The sequence below is a fragment of the Notolepis coatsorum genome, assembly GCF_963971535.1.
Source record: "Notolepis coatsorum genome assembly, chromosome: 1".
Classification (NCBI taxonomy): domain Eukaryota; kingdom Metazoa; phylum Chordata; class Actinopteri; order Aulopiformes; family Paralepididae; genus Notolepis; species Notolepis coatsorum.
Window position 1 is genome coordinate 31,701,392 of NC_140165.1, and position 25,267 is coordinate 31,726,658.

The window sequence follows — 25,267 nt, forward strand, 5'->3', positions numbered from 1 at the left end:
TCTTATCTTACATCACCTGTGATGATTCGCGGCCGTCTTCCTGCGCAGGTAAATCGCATTCAACTGCTGCTCCAGCTGATGTGGCTAACAGTCGGACTCTTCTTCACCCCAAACTTTCTGTTTACGGGTGGGGGCTGCAGGAATGGTCAACCTGAAGTGCTGATCATTGGTGACTCCATTGTAAGACATGTTGAACTCCCAGGTGCTGTCACTTTCTGCCTCCCAGGCAGTAAGGTTTCAGACATCTCAGAACTGATCCCAGTGCTCATTGATCTGATTATCCACGTGGGTACCAACAACGTCATCTGTTGATCTCCGTGACCAGCTGGATTCTCTGGCAATGCCAATACAGAGCCTGGGTAGAACCTGTGTGTTCTCTGGTCCTATCCCAGCTCCCTCAAAAAGTCCTGAACATTTTAGCCGTCTTTTTAGCCTCCACGAATGGCTAAAATAATTTTGTATTGCAATTGCACATGGTTTTATTAGTAACTTTGATTACTTTTGGACCAGAAATTACCTCTATAAACTGGATGGCCTGCATCCCAGTCTAAGGGGCATTCAACAGCTTACACGTAATTATATCCAGTACATTTAACTTAGATTGATATTTACCTCAGCATGACCCTGCACTAGAATCTTCTCCTGGTCATTATGAGGAGCATCCTATAATGGGTCCTGCTAAACACTCCTCCTCCAACACTTATTATGTTGTCTGCTTTTACTCTGTCTGATCTCCCTCTACCACCTATTACTTTTAATATAGAAGTCGTGATTTCTGATAGGGTTCATGATCATTACTCAACACATTGGCATACTGTAAATCACTCCAACTTAATATCAGTCACTTTACAGTCTTCTATTTCCTTGTCACGCGAGTCAGATTCCACACCACTTTCTTTAAATAATCCACATACCTTTAAAGAAAGGAAAGGTTTGAGATTGATTCAGCTGAACATTAGAAGTCTCCTTCAGCACCAGAAGTTGGACCATCTTAGAATACTGGTAGCACAGGCTGATCCAGATATATTGGTCATATCTGAGTCCTGGTTGAAGAAATCTGATTCCGACTCCACAATAGATCTACATGATTTTAATGTGTTTAGAATTGATAGGGTAGGTAGGGGTGGTGGGGTAGTTATTTATGTTAAATCTTGTTTTTCGGCTTCTGTTGTTAATGCTGTCACTATCACAATGTGTTTTGAAGTACTTGTTTTAAAAGGTCGAGTTGGGGATCAACTATTTTATATATGTAATTGGTGTCTACAGACCCCCTTCTGCTGATGCTAGCTCTTTAGATAGATTAGCTGAGCTCCTTTCGCAATATATTGACTCTGAGGTGATCGTCATGGGTGATTTTAATATTGACTGGTTGAGTGGTGCTGCAAAGCACCTTAAAGAAATCAGTGGTAACCTCAGTCTTTCCCAGTTAGTTACTGAGCCCACCAGGCCAAACCTTAAAAATTACTCTTAGGTCTACCCTTATTGATCTTATTTTTGTGAATAAATATGACAGGATCTCAGCTTGTGGGGTTTTTGACTTAGGCATAAGTGACCATTGCCCCACAGCCTGTGTAAGAAGCACGAGACTGCCAAAAACAAGATCTCACAGTTTTAAGTAGGAATTTTAAATCGTTTAATCACCAATCATTTTTAGACAATCTTGTTTTTTTTAATACTTATTGTAACACTGAAATTGATGTTCAGTTAGCCCAGGACTTCTCATGAATTGTCAACCCTAATTAAAGACAGAAATGCTGCATGGTCTCGAGCTAGGCGTTCTGGAGACCCTCAACATTGGCTTTCTTTTAGGCAAATTAGGAACAAATGTACTGCAGTAGTAAGAAAATCTAAAACTGATACTATCTGGAGTTGGTTACAAACTCATACTCTAAGCCGGCAAAATTTTGGAGTGCGGTGAATGTGAACAAAATAAAATCATCTAATTCTTTACCCTCTCATATTAAAGTTGAATACTGTGTGATCTCTGAGCAGAGTGCAATTTGTGTTGCCTTTAACACATTGAGTGCCATGGACGCGTTTTGTCGTTAGTTCAGGCCGACCTTTGAGTGCCCCCGACGCTATATAGCGTTTGTTTGTAATTTTTTTTAAATTTATTGGCGATTTGAATTCATATTTCATCAATCGAGCCTCGGGTTAGTGCTGCAGAGTCTCTCTGAGCTCAATTGGGAAGATACCGCCCCCTATCGTCTCTCCCTGTGTAACTGCACCCCATTACTTTACACTGACGAAGGGGGGGTGGCCAGTTTCCTCATTTTACTTTTCCCTCAAGCCAACTGAAGAATCCATTGTGCTCGCCGGCCCGGAAAACACGTGGATTATGTATTTACAGTACCCAACACTGTAATCAATAAGCGTGATCGATATTTGGAATGGCGATCAGGAATTGGAATAATCTTTTTGGATAACATCTGATCTCAGGTAAGGAATTTATTTTACCAGTCTTAGGATAATCAGAGCTATTTGCACCTATATATAAGCGTTTGCCCTATGCGTGTGTGTGTGTGGCTGTGATCGCTGATGAGGAAATGAGAGAATCGATTTTTCAGCCCACCTCTATAGCGTGCATAAGTACACATATCGATAATCTAGCGTTTATTTTAAAACGATTCATAAATGGGCAGAAAAATGACAACGTGTTTGTGTATTCCAGAATATTCCAGTAAATGCCTTTTATCACGGAATCTATATATTTTCCTTGAAAACGAGGGCTTTTCAAAATGCTATAAAACGGAAATGAACCGATTAAAAAAACAATCCGTTTCGACAATGTTGACTGCAAACAAGTCATTGATAAGCGACAGACAGATTAGACACATAGCCATAATTTAAGACAGAGATTATGCGTTCACAACGCTATCATTGAAGTGGGTGGTGGCATTTAACCATGCTTCACCATGTTAATGGCCGGTACTGAAAGTGTTAATAGGCATTTTGCAGAGGCTGGTAATTTATTTAATAGGAACTATAATGGACCTTGTCCGCGTGTATACCAAAGCAAGCCGCATTTCTCGAAGACGCTCTCTGATTGGCACTGACTGACGCTCTCCAATTGGCCACTGACGCGTTTGCCCAATCCGTGACGAGCTGTGTCTTTGCCCATTTCCACGTCAAACAGCCTGCAAACTACCTGGCGTTCTATCGCCATGCTCCAAGACAAACTCTAACCTTAAAGGATAACTCCAACATTTTGGGAAATTAGCTTATTTAACATCTTCCCTGGAGTTAGACAAGAAGATACATACCTTTTTTGTCTCTGTGCGTGCATTTAGCTTTGGGAACAGACGCTCCGTTAGCATAGCTTAGCTTCATCACTGGAAGTGAGGCAGGACAGTACCCTGACGTTCCCTACGGGTTTGTTGATATTCTCATTCCTTCAAAGGATCTGAACCGATTGAAGTTTATGGATACCATGACTTAAAATCCTCTTACCTTGACGATTAAAAGCCTCCCCAATTTAGAAAACAGTAATCCAATGGCTGGTATTGATATACTGCACGCTAACGGAGCTAACCAGCAACCGGACACTCAAGCAGATAACAAGAGCAATGACTTCCTTTCTGGGGGGTTTCAAAATAAAAGAGCGACGTCTAAAGCAGCGGAAAACGTTTATTTTGTACATTATCTAACGTTAACACGAACCTAAACTAACGTTACAACTAACCTAAAGTTAGTTTAGGTTCGTGTTAACGTTAGATAATGTACAAAATAAACGTTTTCCGCTGCTATAAACGTCGCACTTTTATTTTGAAAACCCCAGAAAGGAAGTCATTATATTTGCTTTACACATCCTGTTCTGCGTTAGCTCCGGTTAGCTCCGAGCGTTCAGTAGTTGGTAGTATATTATCAATACCAGCCATTGGATTACTGTTTTCTAAATTGGGGAGGCTTTTAATCGTCAAGGTAAGAGGATTTTAAGTCATGGTATCCATAAACTTCAATCGGTTCAGATCCTTTGAAGGAATGAGAATATCAACAAACCTGTAGGGAACGTCAGGGTACTGTCCTGCCTCACTTCCAGTGATGAAGCTAAGCTATGCTAACGGAGCGTCTGTTCCCAAAGCTAAATGCATGCACAGAGACAAAAAAGGTATGTATCTTCTTGTCTAACTCCAGGGAAGATGTTAAATAAGCTAATTTCCCAAAATGTTGGAGTTATCCTTTAACCAACTTCGAAAGAGTGCCTAAGCTTAACCGTTGAAAGAACTTGCCGTCACGCTCCAAGACAAACTCTAACCTTAACCAACTTCGAAGAGTGCCTAAGCTTAACCAGTGTAGAAACAGGCGTCGGCCAATCAGAGAGCGTCTCCGAGAAATGCGGCTTGCTTTGGTAATCACGCACCTTGTCCTATTGATTCTGATTGTTTGTACCCTGTGGGCGTCACTTCCCATTTCTCCTTTCAACCTTTTACACAGTCAGCTGTATTTGATGCTTTGCAATGAAGTGTTCTACAGGTGTCTTTTTTTATTAAGTTGGCTGCACCAGTTATCGCTGAACAGATTACTTATATTTTGTATCTCTCTATCTCATGAGGTAGATTTCCTCTAGTTTGGAAATCTGCACGGGTGATTCCTTTACATAAGGGAGGTGATAGGGATAACTTAGATAATTATCGTCCTATCTCCAGGCTACCTTGCCTAGCTAAAGTCTTGGAAACACTAGTAAGCAAACAACTTACATTTTACCTTTCAATTAACTCCATACTTAGTTCTCAACAATCTGCTTTTAGAGCCAAACATAGTACAACATCAGCCATCACTTTGGTTACAAATTACATTATTTCAGCATTAGATAAGAAGAAACATTGTGCTGCCCTCTTTGTTGATTTATCAAAAGCATTTGATACAGTTTGATACAGTTGATCACTACTTACTTCTAAAGAAACTATAACATTGATGATAATGCCTGTGTCTGGTTTCAGGATTATCTATCTTCTAGGCGGCAGTGTGTGAAGTTAGGTCAAGCACAATCTGAATTCTTGGCCATGACTAAAGGTGTGCCACAAGGTTCAGTTTTGGGTCCTGTCCTTTTTACAATTTATATTAATGATATTGTTTCTTCTTTGTATGGATGTCATGCCCATTTGTATGCTGATGACACAATTGTGTACTGTATTGCAGACTCTGTACAGTTGGCCATTGAGAAATTGCAACTTTCCTTTTATGCTCTACAGGATGCCCTTACTAGTCTTAAATTGGTTCTTAATGCTAGTAAGACAAAGTTTATGTTGTTTTCAAGAGCAAGGAATATTAACTTTGATGATGTGAGGATATCTACCGTCAGTGGCTCTTGTATAGAGAGAGTCACTGAGTATAAATATCTTGGCCTGTGGCTTGATGAGAAATTAACATTTAAGTTCCATGTGGACAATCTTGCCTCTAAACTGCAACAGAAAATTGGTTTCCTGTACAGAAACCGATCCAATTTTCCTCTATTTAGTAGAAAAAGAATAGTTGAATCAGTCTTCTTATCAGTTTTGGACTATGGTGATGTAATTTATAGGCATGCTGCGGCATCAACTCTTAAACCTCTGGATTCTGCATATCACTCAGCTATCAGATTTATAACTGGTGACAGATATGATACTCACCATTGTGTCCTGTATGATAGGGTGGGTTGGCATTCTCTTGCAGAAAGGCGCAACAAACACTGGTATTTATTTATTTTTAAAGCCCTTATATATTATATATTGGAACCTATTCAACTCGATCGAATGACTGGATGGTTCTTAGGGTTCCTCAAATTTGTTCTGAGCTAGGGAAGTCAGCCTTTTCCTTTGATGCCTCTAACTCATGGAATGTCCTTCAACTCACACTGAAATTGGAGGTTCTCCCTTCCATTGGAATGTTTAAACTAGAGCTGGGCCGTTAACGGCGTTAACGTGCTGCGTTAACGCTATACTAGTATCGCACGATAATATAATTAACGCATTAATCTATAAAAAAAAAATTAATTTTTTTTTTTTTTTTTACCTTTATTTACCCAGGGTAGGTTCGCTGAGCACAGATGCTCTTTTTCAGGAACGCCCTGCTTCACATTCACACAGTTCCATTCACACCTGGGAGCTGCCCAGTACAACCACAGTTGACACCATTGGCCACTGAGCAACTCCACTGGAGCAGTTGATTCAAGCCATGTCACATAGTTCAAGTTTGAAATGATTCTTTCTGTTTTGCTCCTGAGAGTGTGCTAGATACTGTACTGTTGTGAAGGATCAGATTAAACCGAATATATATATTTATTTATGGATATATATTTAATAGTATTTGTATATCGTTTGATATCCCCTGTATATTCCTTGTACAATATGCACCGAATATCCCTTTAGTCTACTAACAGCCCATAATAGTTTCATTCTACCATTGGACGAGAACCTGGCGCCAGCAGCCATGCCCCTTGGTTCAAGTTCAATCGTGCCGACAAACATGTCGTGGCAAGCCCGGTTCCGCGTAGGAATACGTCTGGCGAAATACGAATGGTACTATTTGTTCACAGCGCATATATATATGGCGCAAGTAAAGTAGAACTTTCTTTTAGTCCATTAGTCCTTTACCCTCCAACCTAGTAACAGACGTGAAGCCTCACCCACGACGCACGTGTGGTGCAGTAAGGCCTACTTGGCCTCAGAATAGGCATTGAGACATCGTGTGGATTAATAGTTGAATTGTCATAGTTTGGCACTATACCGTCGAGTGGGACGTATTTCTATTAAGTTAATAATAGTCTATTATGTATGGTGCATCGTTCGGTTAGAGTTATAAAGTGAGCAGTACCCCCATCGTTCCTGATGTTATCTGGAGTCTTAACCAGGCAGGGCAGACCACGTGTGGTGCTTGCATCCGAGGAGCTCCGGGCCAGGACGAGTGGACCTGTACATTGGATTACTTTACCCGGACGACGGCGAGCCTTCCACGGCTTGGATTATCTACATGCTTTGGGTGCTTTGATTATTCCATGGATGACGGCCAACACTGCTGAGTGTTGGAACTACCCCCCGGAGAGGAGTCCAGGTGAGACGGCGCTCTACCCCGAGTGAGGTCGCCTCACGTCTCTTCGTTGTGGACCGGCAGCTACCGTCCACCAGAGGGTCCAGCTGTATTCATCTGTGGACCGAGGTTCTGTGGGCACCGTGTTCAGCACTCTGAATTCTCCCAAGAAATCGTCGGCCAGATGGGATACCGCCAGCGGCTCTTCTAACCCCCCCCCCTACTGTCTTACAACCAGCGGGACCCCCCCCCCCCTTTAGTGTATCCAGCTATAATCATTTAAGTACCATCGCTATAGTTCCCTAAAGAACCAGGTTGTATACTTGCTCCCTGCGTAACCAGAGATTGGACATTCAATGTTGATTTACCTACGAATACTCATTTGCCTTACAAGTGCATTTCAAATCATAAATGTCATTAAGTGAACGTTGTATATACCCTTTGCTATATAAAATATTCGATTTATACATTTGTGTGGACTTCGTTTCATCAGGTGGGAAAGTGTTCATCATATCTATATCATGTACTGGATGGCCAGAAGTTAAAGTACAAGCGGTAGTGGTTTAATAATACCATACTTATCAATACAGTCAGGGAATTGTACCCCTCAGTTACAGTACTGTACTGGTAATATTATTTATTTGTGTTAACTTCTGAATAAAACAACTTATTAAACACAAGTACATCTTATTGAACATTATTTTGATATTTCATTACCAATTATCATAGCAAAACAGCTTTTTCAAACAGTCTGTAATGCATTTTGGAAACGGGAGATGGGCTCATGGTGTAATGGGCCACCAACATAAGGAGGAAAGAAAAAGTAAGGACTTACTTCTGGTCATTATTTGGGTAGAACACACATATTTTGAATGCCTTCGGCAGTTTTTTTTTTTTTTTAGCCATTTTAATCTAGATTAATCTAGATTAAATCCAGGATTGCAGATAGATTAATCTAGATTAAAAAAATTAATCTATGCCCACCTCTAGTTTAAACGTATGATTTCAGACCATTGTGTGACTACCTGTAACTGTTTTAGTTGATCTTTTTAAATAATTTTGAAACGTTTTTAATTCTTTACTCTGGTGTTTAAATTTCTTTGAATATTGTTTTTATTATGTACTGTACAATCATCGTTTCTGTAAATGAGGGAAACCTCAGATGCTTACGATTTTCAATAAAGGTTGAAATATAGCGAATAAAATAAATAACGATGAAAACCCGACTTTTCTCGGGTTTGGCGCTCAAGCGATGGCGAGTTAACCCGAAATATATGTTGGGTGTGGCGTCCATTGTGTTAAGCAGCAGGTATAACGTTGCAATAAGCTCAATAAAACAGCTAATATTTTACTGGAATTTCTCTCATTTGTCCGGGACATTGAAATCTTCCTGGACACGTGAAATCTTTTCCTAGCGGAAACCCTGGTGTATACATTACCTACATATCACTATGGAGATGACTTGAGGTGTCCTGTTACCTGGATGGTTTGTGCGTCATGCGGGTGAAAGATGAACACCACCATCTTCAGGGTCTTGGGCAGTTTCTTACTGCTAAACCGGAGGACCTCGTCCAGCATCAGAGAGGCTACAAGGTCTCTGGGGAAGCCCAGGCTTCCTGTCCCAATGGCAGGGAAGGTCATGGAGACAAGACCGTTGCCCTCTGCCTGGCTCAAGCAATCTTCCACCATTCCTCTCAAGACCTGGAAACCAGTCATTAAACAGGACACTTTATCAGTTAAATTCAATAGGCGAGACAAGCCTATTTGAAGTGGTCGGAGAGCACACCGAGCACACTTTAACTCTTGTGTTTAACTGTGGTGTTTTGCCTTTCTGTTACTCACCCAATGTTCCCGGTGAACCCTCAACATTATTGGGATTTTAAAACAATAAAACCATAACAATTATTGTAAAAAAGACAGGCGAACAGAACTGTGGCAATTTATTTTGCAAAGCTTAGCTTTATACTATACACATGCATGAGCCTGGTCTCTTTTGAAAGATAATATTCTGAAGTTACTAATGCAAAAAAGGAAAATCACTTTTAGTGCTAATGAAATAGAGTAACAGAGGTCTGAACTTGAGTTGAACTTGAACTAATGTGCTCACATTTTTCTGTAGTGGTTGCAATATAAAAAAAAATAGGTAAAGCTGGAAAACACCATAGCCTGAAGTCTTATGTAGTACAGGTCCAAATTTGATAAAAATCCATTCAGAAATGAGTCTTTGAGAGAGATCCAAAAAAGAGAAAAAGGTAAATAAATAAAAAGCTCATGAAAATCTATTTCCTCATCCATGGCCATTCATTCTCAAGTGTGATTCACTTCTGGTTTTTGCTCGTCAACTTTCGCCTACTGTAGATCCCTTATTCGCTGACTTCTGTATGATACTGTTCATTTTATTCGATATTTTAGAAAAGCCTCAATGGACTAGTGTTGAAAACTAGCACTTGTGCTATAAACAGGCAAAACACCACATCTGGTCTGTCCACTGTGACCGGTCCAATGTAGCCGTTGTGTCCCTTTTAAATAAATGTTTTCATTCATGATGAATGTAGCTCATATTATACAGATGGTAATCACTGTGTCTCTCCGTGACAGCGGGTTTGACGGCACTTTAGTCAAGTCCTGTAAGGTATTCTGACATTTCAAACAGTCCTTCAAACACAGCGGAGCAGAAAGTTCAGCAAGTCTCTCACGGGCAAGCAGAAGAGTCACTCATCCAGAACGTACCCACACACTGGGATTCAACTATCGAAATGATAAAGCGGGTTAAGCACAACAAAGACCCACTGAAGGCAAATATGTGTCCTGCTCTGTGGTGCTACCTGCACTTTGCAACCTGTTGCGTACGATGGAGGTCTCCGATATTGATCCCACCTATATAGTGCGCTTTAAAGGTGCATTCATAGAGGGCCTCAACAGACAAAAGGAGAACACAAACCTGGCATGGCAGCAACAGCTCTAGATCCCAGATTGAAGGACCTTGGGTGCCTGCCCAAAGCAGAGAGGGAAGAGGTGTGGCAAAAGCTGAGGGAGCTACTGAAGGACAGAGAGCCTGCTGCATCACCAGAGAGGACATTGTTGGATTCTGGGTGTCATCAGCCTCTAATCAACTCATCACCTGTGTTTCAAGTTTCAAGTTTCTTTAATAGTTGTCATACAGAAGTACAGAATACTTTTATACAAAATGCTTCTTACTGTTGCGCTCCAGAGACTGTGCAAGACAAGATAAGTATGAAATAAAATAACATAGTAAAATTAGACGTAAAAAAATGAGGTCACAGTGTTCAGTTTAGACATATGTACAATGTTCGATGCAGAATAGACGTAGTTACCATACAATATACAATACTGTGCAGTGTACTAATATACAATACTATATAGTGCAAGGCAGAAATGGAGAAATGGGACAAGGTGCAATTTAGGTACAATTCACAGTAGGTGTACGAGTTGTAGTGCAAATCCTTTATCAATAAATATAAAGTGTAAGTGTGTTTGTGTGATCTAAAGTGTGGAGAGTGGGTGCTGCAGTGTGTTGTTTGTTTGAGTGAGTATGTGCGTGTGGGTGTGTGTGCTGTGTGCATTTGATGGTTGTTGCATAGTGATTATTGTTCGTTTAGCAGCCTGATGGCCTGGGGAACTGTGGTTCCGTGAAGTCTCTGCGTTGTGTTGTTTATACTCCACTTATCATACTGGCTGTCACACGCTAGCTCACCCCATTAGTACATCCGTAATCAGAATAATCTACACTGGTTTCTTTCCGATGGTGATGTTTATTCTCCATAAACATAGACTCGTACAACAAGATGGAAACAGTTTGAATTGTCTTGGAAAGTCCTTGAAGAAACTAAATTCATTATTCTACCGATCTCTCCTGTTATCAGCTCGATGGTTGTTGCGGCCCAGTGGTTAGCCAAAAGCCTTCCCTGTTAGCCGAAGCTAGCTATCTCGTGGCTCCGGAGTGTGGAGGGGTAGGGCGGGCCATATTTTTTTTTTTGGAAAATCAATCAAGTGGGGTGTCTAAAATATGTGTTTTTCTGTGGGGAATTCAAATATGGGATTATTTTTTGGATCGGATAACTCTAACCTACATAGTTTTGGATTTCAAAATGGCCGATTTTACCATTTTTCACCGCTTGGCCCTACATGGATGCCAACATGAATCTGAAGGAAATCCTAACATGCAAGGTGTCTAAAGTATGTGTTTCTTAATGGGGAATTCAAATATGAGTTCATTTTTGGGATAGGATAAATCTATCCTACATCATTTTGGATTTCAAAATGGCAGATTTTACCATTTGAACCCCTTGGTCATACACAGGTGCCAGAATTTATCTGAAATAAATCCTAACAAGCAAGGTGTCTAAATTATGTGTTTTTTAATGTGGAATAAAAATGCAAGTTAATTTTTAGGATAAAATAACTAATCTACATCATTTTGGATTTCAAAATGGCCGATTTTACCATACCCTTTTACCCTAGGTGCCACACTTCAGCAAAGCTACGGAAAAATTATGATGAGATTCCAAACATCGCCCTTGCTAGTGTAAGGTATGGCATAGGGCTAAGGCCAACTGCAGCTATAGCAACTGCAGCTCTGATGATGCAGGACTCATCTTAGAAGATGAGTAGATGACACAAGTAAAGTGATTGATAAGAACAAGGTTAAGAGAGCACAAGAAAAGTTGATGCAAGAACTGGGGGAAGAGTTTGAGGAGAAGTGCAGGGAGGAGGGGGGGGATCTCCTGTATCCTCTTTGATGGGCGGATTGACATGACCAATGTGATGATGGAAGCTGAGGGCAGTGACCAATCTTTTCCTGCAAAGATCAAGGAAGAACACTATAGTGTTGCTAGTGAGCCTGGCAGCAACTATCTGTTTCACGTTACACCAGAGAAAGCAACTAAAGAGGAGTCCCATGCAGAGTAGATTGCTAAGGTCCTGTTTTCCGGGCTCAACCAATGTCTCAACCAATGTCAACACTGGAGTGAATGCAGGTGTAATGCAGAAGCTGGAGCTGCACCTGGGGAGAAAGCTGGTCTGGTTGGTATGCAACCTGCACACTGGTGAACTTCCACTGCGCCGTCTCATTGTTGAAGTTGATGGGGCTACTCTGTCAGACAACAAATTATCTGGGCCAATAGGACAGCTCCTTGATTCTGTTACAGACTTGGAGATCAATCCTAACTTCACCAGGATCTTTCTTGGCCCTCCGCTGATCAAGCTGCCTGAGAAGATCATTAAAGATCTCTCAACTGATCAACACTATGGCTATAAGCTGGTCTGTGCAATCAGGGATGGAGTGTGTAACTGAGGGGTACAATTCCCTGACTGTATTGATAAGTATGGTATCATTAAACCACTACCGCTTTATGTACTTTAACTACTGGCCACACAGTACATGATATAGATATGATGAACACTTTCCCACCATGAAACCAAGTCCACACAAATGTATAAGTCGAATATTTAATATATAGCAAAGGGTATATACAACATTCACTTAATGACATTTATGATTTGAATGCACTTGTAAGGCAAATGAGTATTCGTAGGCAAATCAACATTGAATGTCCAATCTCTGGTTACGCAGGAAGCAAGTATACAACCTGTTTCTTTAGGGAACTATAGCGATGGTACTTAATGATTATAGCTGGATATACTAAAGGGGGGTCCTGCTGGTTGTAAGTCAGTAGGGGGGGGGGGGGGGTTAGGAGAGCCGCCGGCGATATCCCATCTGGCCAACGATTTCTTGGGAGAATTCAGAGTGCTGAACACGGTGCCCACAGAACCTTGGTCCACAGATGAATACAGTTGGGCCCTCTTGTAGACGGTAGCTGCCGGTCCACAACGAAGAGACGTGAGGCGACCTCACTCGGGGTAGAACGCCGTCTCACCTGGACTCCTCTCGGGGGGTAGTTCCAACACTCACCAGTGTTGGCTGTTATCCATGGCATAAATCAAAGCACCCAAAGCAAGTAGATAATCCAAGCCGTGTAGGGCTCGCCGTCGTCCGGGTAAGGTAATCCAATGTGCAGGTCCACTCGTCCTAGCCCAGAACTCCTCGGATGAAAGCACCACACGTGGTCTGCCCAGCCTGGTTAAGACTCTAGATAACGCGAGGAAACGATGGGGGTACTACTCACTGTATAACTCTAACCGAACGATGCACCATACATAATAGACTATTATTAACTTAATAGAAATACGTCCCACTCGACGGTATAGTGCCAAACTATGACAATTCAACTATTAATCCACACGATGTCTCAATGCCATTCTGAGGCCAAGTTGACCATACTGCACCACACGTGTATCGTGGGTGAGGCTTAACGTCTTGCCACTAGGTTGGAGGGTAAAGAACTAAGGGCTAAGGGACTAAAAGAAAGTTCTACTTTACTTGCGCCATATATATATGCGCTGTGAACAAATAGTACCATTCGTATTTCGCCAGACGTATTCCTACGCGGAACCGGGCTAGTAACGACATGTTCGTCGGCACGATTGAACTTGAACCAAGGGGCTTGGCTGCTGACGCCAAGTTCTTGTCCAATGAGAGAATGAAACTATTATGGGCTGTTAGTAGACTAAAGGGATATTCAGTGTATATGTACAAAGAATATACAAGGGATATCAAACGATATACAAATACTATTAAATATATATCCATAAATAAATATATATATTCGGTTTAATCTGATCCTTCACAACAGAGTGCTTTCTGCAAGGCTGACTCTGCTGGACCGGTAAACCACAGCAAACAGACGCCTCAGCATCAATTTGGGTGTCAAAGCATCAATTTAAAAGAAATAACCTGAATAATCTACAATGCATTGTGGAATTCATCATTGGAGTGTATTATCCATGTTGGTTCAACATGAAGGTCAAGCACTCCTGGATTGAAGGGCCTAGGCACATCCTGTTTCAGCTGGACTGCCTCAAGTCTCAGAGGAAGGAGGTGCTGGATGTTGTGATGCCAACTGTGAGAAGATCTGCTTGGTATGCCCACAGTGAAGCCATCCTCCAAACACTGCTGTGCTCTGAGGATCAAAAAGAGAGAATTGAGGGGGTGGAGAGAATCCTGGCCATCAGGGGAGAGGGGGATCCAGACACTCAGCTGGGAGACTCCTCTGTCAGGATCAGAAGAACACCTCACATCAATAGTGATGCTTCCAGCATTGGTGGCTTAATCAGCTGGTCAGAAGATGTGTCAGTCACCTCTCACCTACTCCCTAAGCACCTCCGAGGTGAAGAACTTCATCAACACCCCCATGGAGGTTCTCGACTGGCCTTGCCACACACAAAGCATCGAGAGGGTTGTTAAAATGGTGACTGAGGCCTCTGCTAAGTACTTTTCACAAGAAAAAAGGGATGGAGGGATCAGGGCTCAGGAGACCAGCAGGAGGCTGATGTCCAAGAATGAATCCAAGCAGGACTTGTGCAACCTGATCAAATTCAAGAAGATAAGAGGATTGATGGAGCCCCATGGATTTTCTCAATACATTGAGACGTTTGTTAAAATGGTTACTGAGGTTTCTTCTGAGTAGTTCTGGAAAGAGCTAACCTATTTATGGCTGACGTTGACTTTAAATTTGTGTTTGTAGGTTGGTGGCTAAAGCAGTACAGTAGGAGACCTTGCTGTCCAAGAATGAGTCCAATCAAGACATTGGAACCTGGCAAAGTTCAAGAAGTCAGGAGATCGAGATTTAGCACTTAGGTGTTTGTGTGCATTACAAATACGATTTATTATTGTTAGTATTATTATTATTATGATTGATCTTTGGAGTTGTATCCAGTTATATACAGTTCACTTGTTAATAAATTTGATGGCTGTCATTATAAATGATTTCCCATATATTTTTTTATCTTTGAAAAGGGCATGGGTAAGTTTGGCAATTTTGTAATACAATACCAATGGGTTCAAATGGTAAAATCAGCCATTTTTAAATCCAAAATTATGCAGGTTAGAGTTATCCTATCCCAAAAATGAACTCATATTTGAATTCCCCATTAAGAAACACATCATTTAGACACCTTGCATGATGGGACTTCCTTCAGATTCATGTTGGCATCCATGTATGGCCAAGGGGTGAAAAATGGTCAAATCTGCCATTTTGAAATCCAAAATGATGTAGGTTAGAGTTATCTGATCTGAAAAATGAACTCATATTTGAATTCCCCATTAAGAAACACATCATTTAGACACCTTGCATGTTAGGATTTCCTTCAGATTCATGTTGGCATCCATGTATGGCCAAGGGGTGAAAAATTGTAAAATCTGCCATTTTGAAATCCAAAACGATGTAGGTTAGAGTTATCCGATCTGAAAAATAATCCCATATTTGAATTCCCCACAAAACAACACATATTTTAGACACCCCACTCGATTGATTTCCCAAAAAAATATATATATGGCCCGTCCTAGTGGAGGGGCCTCCCATCCCCCACCCTCCAGCTTACTGCAGTCTCTGTCAACGCGTCTGCCTCGTCTCCTAGTCTGACTTAACCCGGAAGAACCCCCAGCTATAAAAGTGTATTTCCCTAGCAACGGCTGTTAGCCTCTCTCTCTCTCTCTCTCTCTCTCTCTCTACCCTGCCCCCATCACTTCTAAGTGATGACCAGACTGCCACTGCGCTGCTGTGGATGATGACCGTGGCTCGTTGGTTATCTTTGAGGGTTGGGAGCTCAGCTGATAAAGGCCCTGTCTGGGCCGTCCACCGTCTAACTCAAGACACACACATACATGGCAGCTGTCCTCCTCAGCGTTTATAGTTTAACAAGTATAAACTAATATCTATAAGTTATAAACCAAATGCAAATCATCGATTTCCTTCAACATGGAACCAGAACCACCCAAGAAAAAGATGGCCCTCCTACTGATGGGGTCAGACTCAGTCTGATGATGAGGCACTGTACACAGACAAAACTCTAGGTATTGTCACAATATGGTGTGGTGGTGCAACAGGACCCAGGAGCAGACAAGACGAAGGCGGGTTTTTAATAACATAAGATAACAACAGAACAAGGGTACAACTAACAAAAACAAAACCTCGCAGTAAAAACTGCAAGAGGGGAAAAGGGGAAAACAAAATAACTAACTCTAACAAGAACATCAAACATAGGGAACACTTACTTGCAAACAGACAGTGCAACATAGACAAGGAACACGCATACATGCACAGGGAGAGGTAGACACAGGTGCCCATGCTAAGCTGGCCCATGTTGTACAGAAGTACTTGGCTACACCTACGTCTACAGTGCCATGTGAGAGACTGTTTTCTTTGGCAGGCCACATTGTGCAGAAGAAAATGTCAGCTCTGTAATCTTAAAATGACAACTGAGCAACTGGCTAAAGAAAAAGTAGACTTTTATAAACTGGAGTCATGTTACACAAGTTCACACTGTTCCAAGTAATCAAATTCAACTAGGAGTATGAAAAGGGCCTATTCGCTGTCTCTTCACCAGGCTTCAGGACTGGAAATGCAGATAGATCTGCAGATAGATCTAGGAGAATCAGGACAGAGGAGAGGCCTTTAGCTTTTGCTAACTGAAGTGCCTCTGTGACTGCAATGAGGGCCGTTTCTGTGGAGTGGCCAGTCCGGAAGCCTGACTGATTAGGGTCTAGGAGGTAATTCTGTAAGAGATAAGCAGTAAGTTGGTTGGATACAGCACGTTCAAGTGTTTTAGAAAAGGAGAGAAGAGAGACAGGACGATAGTTGCCTATGACGGTGGGGTTCATGGTTGTTTTTTTTATGAGCGGTGTGACTCTGGCTTGTTTTAGGGAGGTGGGGACCACCCCCGAGTTGAGGGAGGAGTTGATGGTTGCAAGGTGTATTCCCCTCAAATCCACGATCGGCTCCTTGGTCTTACCAATGTCCAGGAGTAGGCTGTTATCCCGGCACCAGCGTGCCTGGATATCAACCTCCTCCCGGTAAGCCTTCTTGTCATTGTTAGAGATCAGACGCACCACCACTGTGTCGTCCACAAACTTCACTATGGAGTTGGAGCTGAACCTGGCCACACAGTCATAGTCATCCCTGGTGGGCAGGGCTGTACAGTGCGAGATATATGTTGCACGTGCTACAGCAACATCGGTCTGTGTGATGAATGGATTTACTTCAGTAGCACTGGTGCGATAGGCATTCGGTTCATGTCGATACTCTTATTTTGAAAATCCTGTAGCGGGTCTCATTTCCGCCTAAGCGCAGCTCCAGCTATAATAACTATTGCTCCGGCAGCTAGCAACGCTCAGTTCATATCTATACTCTTATTTTGAAAATCCGTGGTGTCGTGACTCATATCCGCTCTACAGCACACGGCAGTACTCGTCTCAGTAGTAGCAGTAGCGTCTGGAACACACACATTGCAACATAGCAAGGCTAGTGTGCCTATTTCGCGACCCAAAACAAATCCCTGCTGTTTTATTCCTCAACGGGTCAAATGCATATAACAATAACATGCTTTGCAATCCTCGCCATTCCTTTATGACCACGTCGTGTTTAAGACCGGAATTAACGTTACGTTAGCATAAGCTTACAACAAGCTAAAGCCCTGTTCAGAGCGATGGAGAACAGCAGAGTGGGGACTGGGAAGGAGGGGGGGGGGGGGGCATTCTCCCTTCTGTGTGTGTGCGTTTGAAAAGATATGATGTCAGACGAGTATATTATATTGATAGTAAATGTACTGAGGGTGGACAGATAATGTTGATATTTAAACATAAAAAATACAATACATAATAAATGTATGCATGATCATCATGCAACATAAAACAATTGCAGGAACGGTTTGGGAGAGGAAGGGGTTTTAGGTTGCATGTTCGAAAACATTTTTACTTAAAGTTTAAAGCTCAATATATCAAAACGTGGCACTTTATAGTTAACAGGAGGTCTATTTGTATTAAAAATAAATAGTTTTTCATTTAAATGTCTGGAAGAATTTATTTTTTTCAAATTATATTTGTTACCTTTGAGTTTATCTAAATGTTACTGATTGTGTTAAATGGGCTTATGATATCATCTCATATCGATTGCAGGCACCTGCATTGTATCGTATCGTGGCAGATATCGGCAAATATCGCATCGTTGTCCAAAGAATCGATATTGTATCGTGATGAAACTGGTGATTCCCACCCCTAGTAGAGTCCATACACCCAACACCAAATCCCATAATTCCTTACACGTAACGTGTCTGGCTGTGTGACGTCAACTTGTCAGCATGAAAATGACAGCCAAACATGGCACTGCAACTAAATAACACAAATACAATAGGCACATTTGTGACTGTTACAAATATAACACGTTTTATACTTGTGCTACAAGATTTTGGCCTGTGCTAAAAACGATCAACCTCTGTAGCACCAGTGCTATGTGCAAGAAAAGTTGTACAGCCCTGCCTGCTGGGGAGGAGTTTTTTGGTACAGGGATTATAGTGGACACCTTGAAGCAGGCAGGGACCACGGACTCGGCCAGGGATAGGTTGAATATAGTGGTGAACACTGGGGCTAGCTGGTTAGCACACGACTTAAGTATCCGTCCTTTTATCTGATCTGGGCCTGCACATTTCCTAGTGTTCACCGCCATAAACGCTCTCCTCACGCTGTGCTACGTCACCGAGAGTGTGTTTGTTCCCATATCCGTTTTGCTTTCACTGCCTTGCGCAAACTGTAAGCTGCTGCTTTGTACTTGTCCATATTTCCGGATGCACGGTCAGAGTTGTAAGCATTCAGGGCGACTCGGATGGAATTGTCAACCCACGGTTTCTGGTTCGGAAACACCCAAACTGTTTTTGTGGGGACGATGCTGTTAGCTAATGTTGCTATGAAGCTAACAACAACATCCGCAAACCCACTGACGTCACTGGAACTTGATTGGAACATGTCCCAGTTGACGTCATCCAGTGCGTCCTGTAATGTGGCCCGATTGCTCGGACCACCGCGTCACTTCTCAAGTCACCACAGCCTCTCGTGCTCAGTGTTTATTTCCGGGCATCAGGAAAATGGCGTTGTGGTCAGATGGAACGGGAGCGCTTTGTAACCCTGCTTGAATGGAGTATAGCAGTGGTCCAACGTTTTCCCTTCTCTGGTGGTGTATGTATGTGTTGGTAGTAGGGATGCCCCGATCACGTTTTTTGCCACCGATACCGATCACCGATCGTCGTGAGCCATATCGGCCGATACCGATCCGATACCGCTCGTTTTTGATTAAAAAGAAATTAAAAATTATTTTATATAAAAAGTTTTTTTTTTTTTTTTTTTATAAAATATATATATTATATAATTAGACTTGTACTTGTATTATCTGCGAGACATCGCCACCACGCAACAAGTCAAAATGCTCGCTATCTGCAAACAGCTCCACTGTCTGTGTGTACTCTAGTAGCCCAGCTCCAAAAAGGATTCTCCGGCGCTGCAGCGGGACCCTATTGGTAACGTTATGCTTTGGTCATTTCACATTCAGCAAGCCCTCAGCTCGAATACGCATTAAATCAATGTTATAAGACATTGATATCAAGAGCTATCTGTAGCTACTGCTAGCCGGCTAGATGACGTTAAGACAGAACTTTAGTTCAATGGGACATTTCGTTTTGAACAGTAAACTAACGTCAGCTGGCCGATCGATCGGGGCATCCCTAGTTGGTAGAAGTTTGGCATAACCTTTTTTAGATTTGCCTTATTGAAGTCGCCAGCCAACACCATGGCCACGTCTGGATACTTGATTTGATATTGGTTTAACGTGACCTGGAGGTCCGCTAGTACTTTGCCGGTATCAGCTTGAGGTGGAATGTATACTGCTGTGATGATGGCTGTGAATTCCCAGGGGAGATAAAACGGACATAGAATGGACAGATGTTCCAGGTCCGGCGAGAGGGAGCGGGAGAGGATCTTTATCCCCTTGGGGCTGCACCATTTGTTGTTAATGAGAAAGCAGACCCACCTCCTATGGACTTTCCAGACTCCTCAGTTCTATCCGCACGGAAAACAGAGAAGGAATCAGATGGGCTGATGGCTTGATCTGGTGTTAATGGCGTCAACCATGTTTCCATCAGACATAGGATGTTAGTCTCTTACGTCCCGTTGGAATCTGATCCTCACCCTGAGGTCATCCATCTTGTTCTCCAGCGACTGGATATTAGCAAGAAGAATGCTCGGTATCGATGGACGGTAAGCTGAACTTCTCCAACCTGAACTGTTAATAATGTCTTCCTCTACTACAAACTGACTGTTAATAATGTCTTACTCTACTCCAACCTCACCTGCTAATAATGTCTTCCTCTACTCCAACCTCACCTGCTAATGTCTTCCTCTACTCCAACCTCACCTGCTAATAATGTCTTCATCTACTCCAACCCTGCGCTGTGCCATGGATGTGCTTGCATATCTGGTCACCAAATTAACGAATAAAAGTTGGACACACTTACGTGCGCCAGCACTATGAGTTCACACCTGTGTTCATGCTTGCATCTAGATTCATGCAAATTGAGCCCTAGAACTTAGTTATTGTACTTTTTCTTTTTATCCACCTTTTCTCCTTATTTTCTATTTTTCTCCCATCCCAATTTCGTGTTTCCAATTCTCCCCTCCCCTGTCTTGAACGTTGCTCGCATATGCCTCCCACTGGTCGGCTGTAGGGAGGATAGAAGCCTTGCATCACGTGTCCCCTCTGGTACACGAGGAGGCAGCCTGTCACATCTTTTCATCTGCCAGCGCGGACTCTCATTGGTGAGGTGTAACGTGTGGGAGGCTCACTGTCAAGTTTGTTCTTATTTTCCCCACTTGAAGGGCTCAGGCAACGTGATAAAGGAAGGATATAACTATGTGACTTCTTTGACCTTTGTTTGTCATTTAATTGGTTGACAAATGGTTGTCACAATAGCAGTCACAATAGCAGGTTATAAACCTGAAAGGGTATGAAAGAAAATGTTTCAACATCAACATAAATACATAGGCTATAATAATACCATAAATTATAGTTAACATTAATACATTTAGCCTATATTATCAGTTCATTCAAATAAACAATTACCAAATGCATTTTCATTAAGAACATTCATTCAGCATTTACCAATACATTTGACATTTTGTATTATTCTTATTTATTATTATATATATATATATATATATATATATATATATATATATATACCATATAACCTATATTATATATATATTTATCTATTTATTTATATATATTTATCTATTATTTATTTATATATATATACCACATATAACCTATATTATATGTATCTATTTATATATATATATATATATATATATATATATACCACATACCATATATAACCTATATTATATAGTATTTACTTATTTATTACACCAATCAACATTGTTCTTTAAACTTAACCATGTCATGAATGTCATGCATCAAAATGTTCAAACAATATATTCAAACTGTTGTAATGCCAGACATTACAGGCCTACAGAAACACCATTTCCCAGGGTGCACTGGGGCCGCATGTCAAACATAGCATGTTGAGCAAAGCTAACATGCTACAAACATTTCATGATGAGCAAAGCTAACATGCTAGTTAATATGCTAGGGAGCTAACAGCTAACACAAGCAAAGCACATGAACAGAGCAAGCAGAGCACATAATCATAAAGCAAGCAGAGCACATGCACATTAAGGCAGCGGTTACACCTTTCGTATCATCTTCGTATTGTTTTCATATGCGTATCGCCGCGACGTCGTGCGCCTCGAGTCACACTTTCGTTTTTTTTTCGTTTTGTCACCCGAGCACACTGATGTAGTACACTGCCAAAGCAGTAGGTGGCAGTAGGTGGCAAACATGAAGGCAATTTCAACCAATCAGAACGAATGTGCCAATACACTTCCTGGAAGCTCCAGCAAAGAAAATGTCAATAAGGCAGGCGCCTATGCCGCGCCACCATCTTGCCTATTTACTCAATGCAGCAATTCTTTTTCAGCAAAGCCTAATAAAAGTGCAATAAACAAAACGGATACATTCACAGTGTGTTCTGCCTGTCATTTGTTGATGAAACAAAACTAACATCAACACAAGTGACCACCAAGAGCGGATAGTTTAGTCTAAAAAACGATCGGTAGCATTGTTAGCTGCATGCTAACGTCAATGGAGTATGCCATTATAACAATATAGCATTGTGGCTAGAAGCTAACGTTAGCTCACGCTACTTAGCCAGCACCAAAACTGATGATATCGCGAGCTATCAGTAGTTAGATAACATTAGAGACAACGCTGTGTGTATTAAACAAAGGTGAATAGATGACTGGGCCATTTTGTTTAATGCTTGTTAAGTTGAAATAGGAGCTCTGAGCTAACTGAGCCAGCTGCTCATGCAATCGGTAATGCTAGCAGAATGAATGGATGTAAACTTTATTTAGCATATTGCATATGGGTACAATACAATACGGCTCAATACAAACAATTGTTAAGGGAATGCAGACTGTTGTAGCTTGGACTGGGGTCCTTATAACAATAACTTGACAACACATGGTAGCTGAAGCTATTTGGGACACGGAGCTATAATGTCCCAAACACACACACTGTTGTCACCGGAAGGGCACGCGATGGTATCTACTGCGCATGGGCGTTTTCGCAACAACGGCTAGCGTGCTGACTACACGCTGTTGTCGATTCGTTTTTTTTGCGTATCTCCAAACGCAAACACAATTTTGCGTTTCAGCCGTATCCACAAAAAAACGCCAAAAAAACGCATTTCTGTGTAATAGGGACATCAAACGTCGTCAAAAACGTATAAAAAAACGCCAGGAATACACTAGTCTAACCATGGCCTAAGCAAGCAGGGAAGGTAAATGTAAACATACCATTGGGTCATCACGTTCCTGGTCTGATTGCAGCTAACTCACTGAGCACAATGAGCTCACTCCATGACTGACTGAATGAGCTGGGGTTTTAATGCAAGTCCTCTGGGCTGCCCCCATAGATGCCAGATGGTAAACCAGTCAAGCCCTCCCATGCTGCCCGCATAGATGCCTGATGTAAATTATTCTCTTTTTACCCCTAAAGTTCATTTAATTTCAATTTACTTTGAAAATAGTTGCAAGGAGTACATTTGATCATTTAGGGGACATTTAAATTGTACCATTTGTTTTGGATAAATAATATATGTAATTTTGAGTCAATAAAATACATTTGGCTCTCTTTTCTCCTAAAGAGTTCGACACTCACACTACCCTTACCATTTCTTGTCTGTGCTGTGCAGGCGTCCCCCAACCGACCTGTAGGAGTCGCTGTCCACAACGTCCAGATTACCACCCATTGACTTCCACCTGCTAACTCTGCCAATGAGTTAGTATGACGGCCGGCCCAAGCCAGAGGCAATGCTGACACCCGGATTAGAGACCGGAGTCTCTTGCATTGGTGACGAGCGCAATATCCGCTGCGCCACCCAGCCGCCACAGTTATTGTGAAAAACTAGTTTACTTCTTTACAACAACATGTAAACACTTTACCTTCTCAGCTGTGCCTTGTCCCTTGTCCCAGTAGGGGGCGATGGTGTGAAAGACCTTTTTACTCTTCAACTGACAGCCTGCAGTAATGATGACATCACCCACTTTTCCTCTGGTTTGGCTTTGATGTATCAAGTCCTGAAGTTTAGGTCCCGCTTTACCAAGAATGGCCCTTGAAACGGCTCCACCTTTCAGCTCAAGGTTCTCTCCCACGGTGTTCACAACGACCTCAGTCTAACATGCAGAAACAAAATATTTTCAGTTGCATGTGGCTTGTCAGATCAAGCTTGTATAAATACATATTTTTCTTATTGTCAACATATGAAAAGACCAAAACATACAATGCATTTCTCCTACTAACATGTATAGTCCATCTAGCTCATATCCAGAAGTCACATAACTCCATTGTTGTAAATGGCTGTGCTGTTGCTTTGGTCAGCATAATTCATCATCGTCATGAACCTGGGTATTGTACTTTTTCCTGGACTCGAGTGTAATGCACAATGCGCATGCTCAGGACTAAGACAATTTTGCATAAGACTCAGTATTTAAGGGCTAGTGTTTGAAAACAGACCATGATCATATTAAACCACAATAAGCCTGAATCAATTAAATAATAAATGTATCTTTCAGCCTTATGATGTTAATATTATGTCCTTTTAACATCACAAAGCCCAAACTGCTATCCATGACAGCCACAAAGGGGTTATTTGTGAAAGGATGTAGGTGTGAACTAGGGGTGTAATGGTACGTCATGGTACTGATGTCACGGTTCTGATTTCACGGTACTGACGTCATGGTTCAGATTTTATGGCACTGACGTCATGGTTCTGATTTCATGGTACTGATGTCACAGTATTGACTTCGCGGTTCGGTACGGGGAGCCATATGACGAATACGTCTCAGGGGGGACTATACGACACTAGGTGGAACCTGAGCAGAGAAAAAAAGACGAATGCGCATACATACTTTTACTGTTCTGGACTGGTCCTCTGAGCTCCTCTCCAGACAAGCTGCTGCTGTGTTTAAAGGGGAACTCCACTTTTTTTGGAAATTAGCTTATTTAACATCTTCCCTGGAGTTAGACAAGAAGATGCATACCTTTTTTGTCTCTGTGCGTGCATTTTAGCTTTGGGAATAGACGCTCCGTTAGCATAGCTTAGCTTCATCACTGGAAGTGAGGCAGGACAGTAGCCTTACAGTGCCTTACAGTGTATTGCAAGGTCTGACATTGACCAAACTTGATATGCATGACCTTGGTGGGCTCTAGGTCAACTCCTGAAAAGGGGGTCAATGTCAGACTTTGCAATCAAAGTTAGGGGGCTAATAACCCTTGCCATAATTTCAGTGCGCCCCCTAACTTTTGATTGCAAGGTCTGACATTGACCCCCTTTTCAGGAGTTGACCTAGAGCCCACCAAGGTCATGCATATCAAGTTTGGTCAATGTCAGACCTTGCAATACACTGTAAGGCACTGTAAGGCTACTGTCCTGCCTCACTTCCAGTGATGAAGCTAAGCTATGCTAACGGAGCGTCTATTCCCAAAGCTAAAATGCACGCACAGAGACAAAAAAGGTATGCATCTTCTTGTCTAACTCCAGGGAAGATGTTAAATAAGCTAATTTCCAAAAAAGTGGAGTTCCCCTTTAAATCCAAAATATTGATAAATCCATTGTTGTGTAACATGTTGTCTAGTTTCTGGAGTATTTTTCTCTGCTTCATGTGAAGTTAAATCTACTCTATTCTCGTTACTTGATGCATGCCTGAATACCAAATAACACCTGTATCACCGACTAC

At 41.9% G+C, this 25,267-nt stretch overlaps 1 protein-coding gene across 1 annotated transcript in view; it reads right to left on the reverse strand.

Moving 5' to 3' along the window:
• LOC311229008 (protein mono-ADP-ribosyltransferase PARP14-like) overlaps positions 1–25,267 on the reverse strand; it is a gene marked incomplete at its 5' end in the record, with an annotated part of 133,212 nt that overhangs the window by 90,407 nt on the left and 17,538 nt on the right. The window contains 2 exons of the mRNA XM_084314999.1: positions 8,485–8,706; positions 23,474–23,704. Of these exons, the coding sequence (XP_084171125.1) occupies positions 8,485–8,706; positions 23,474–23,704 (453 nt within the window). The remainder of the gene's footprint in view (positions 1–8,484; positions 8,707–23,473; positions 23,705–25,267) is intronic.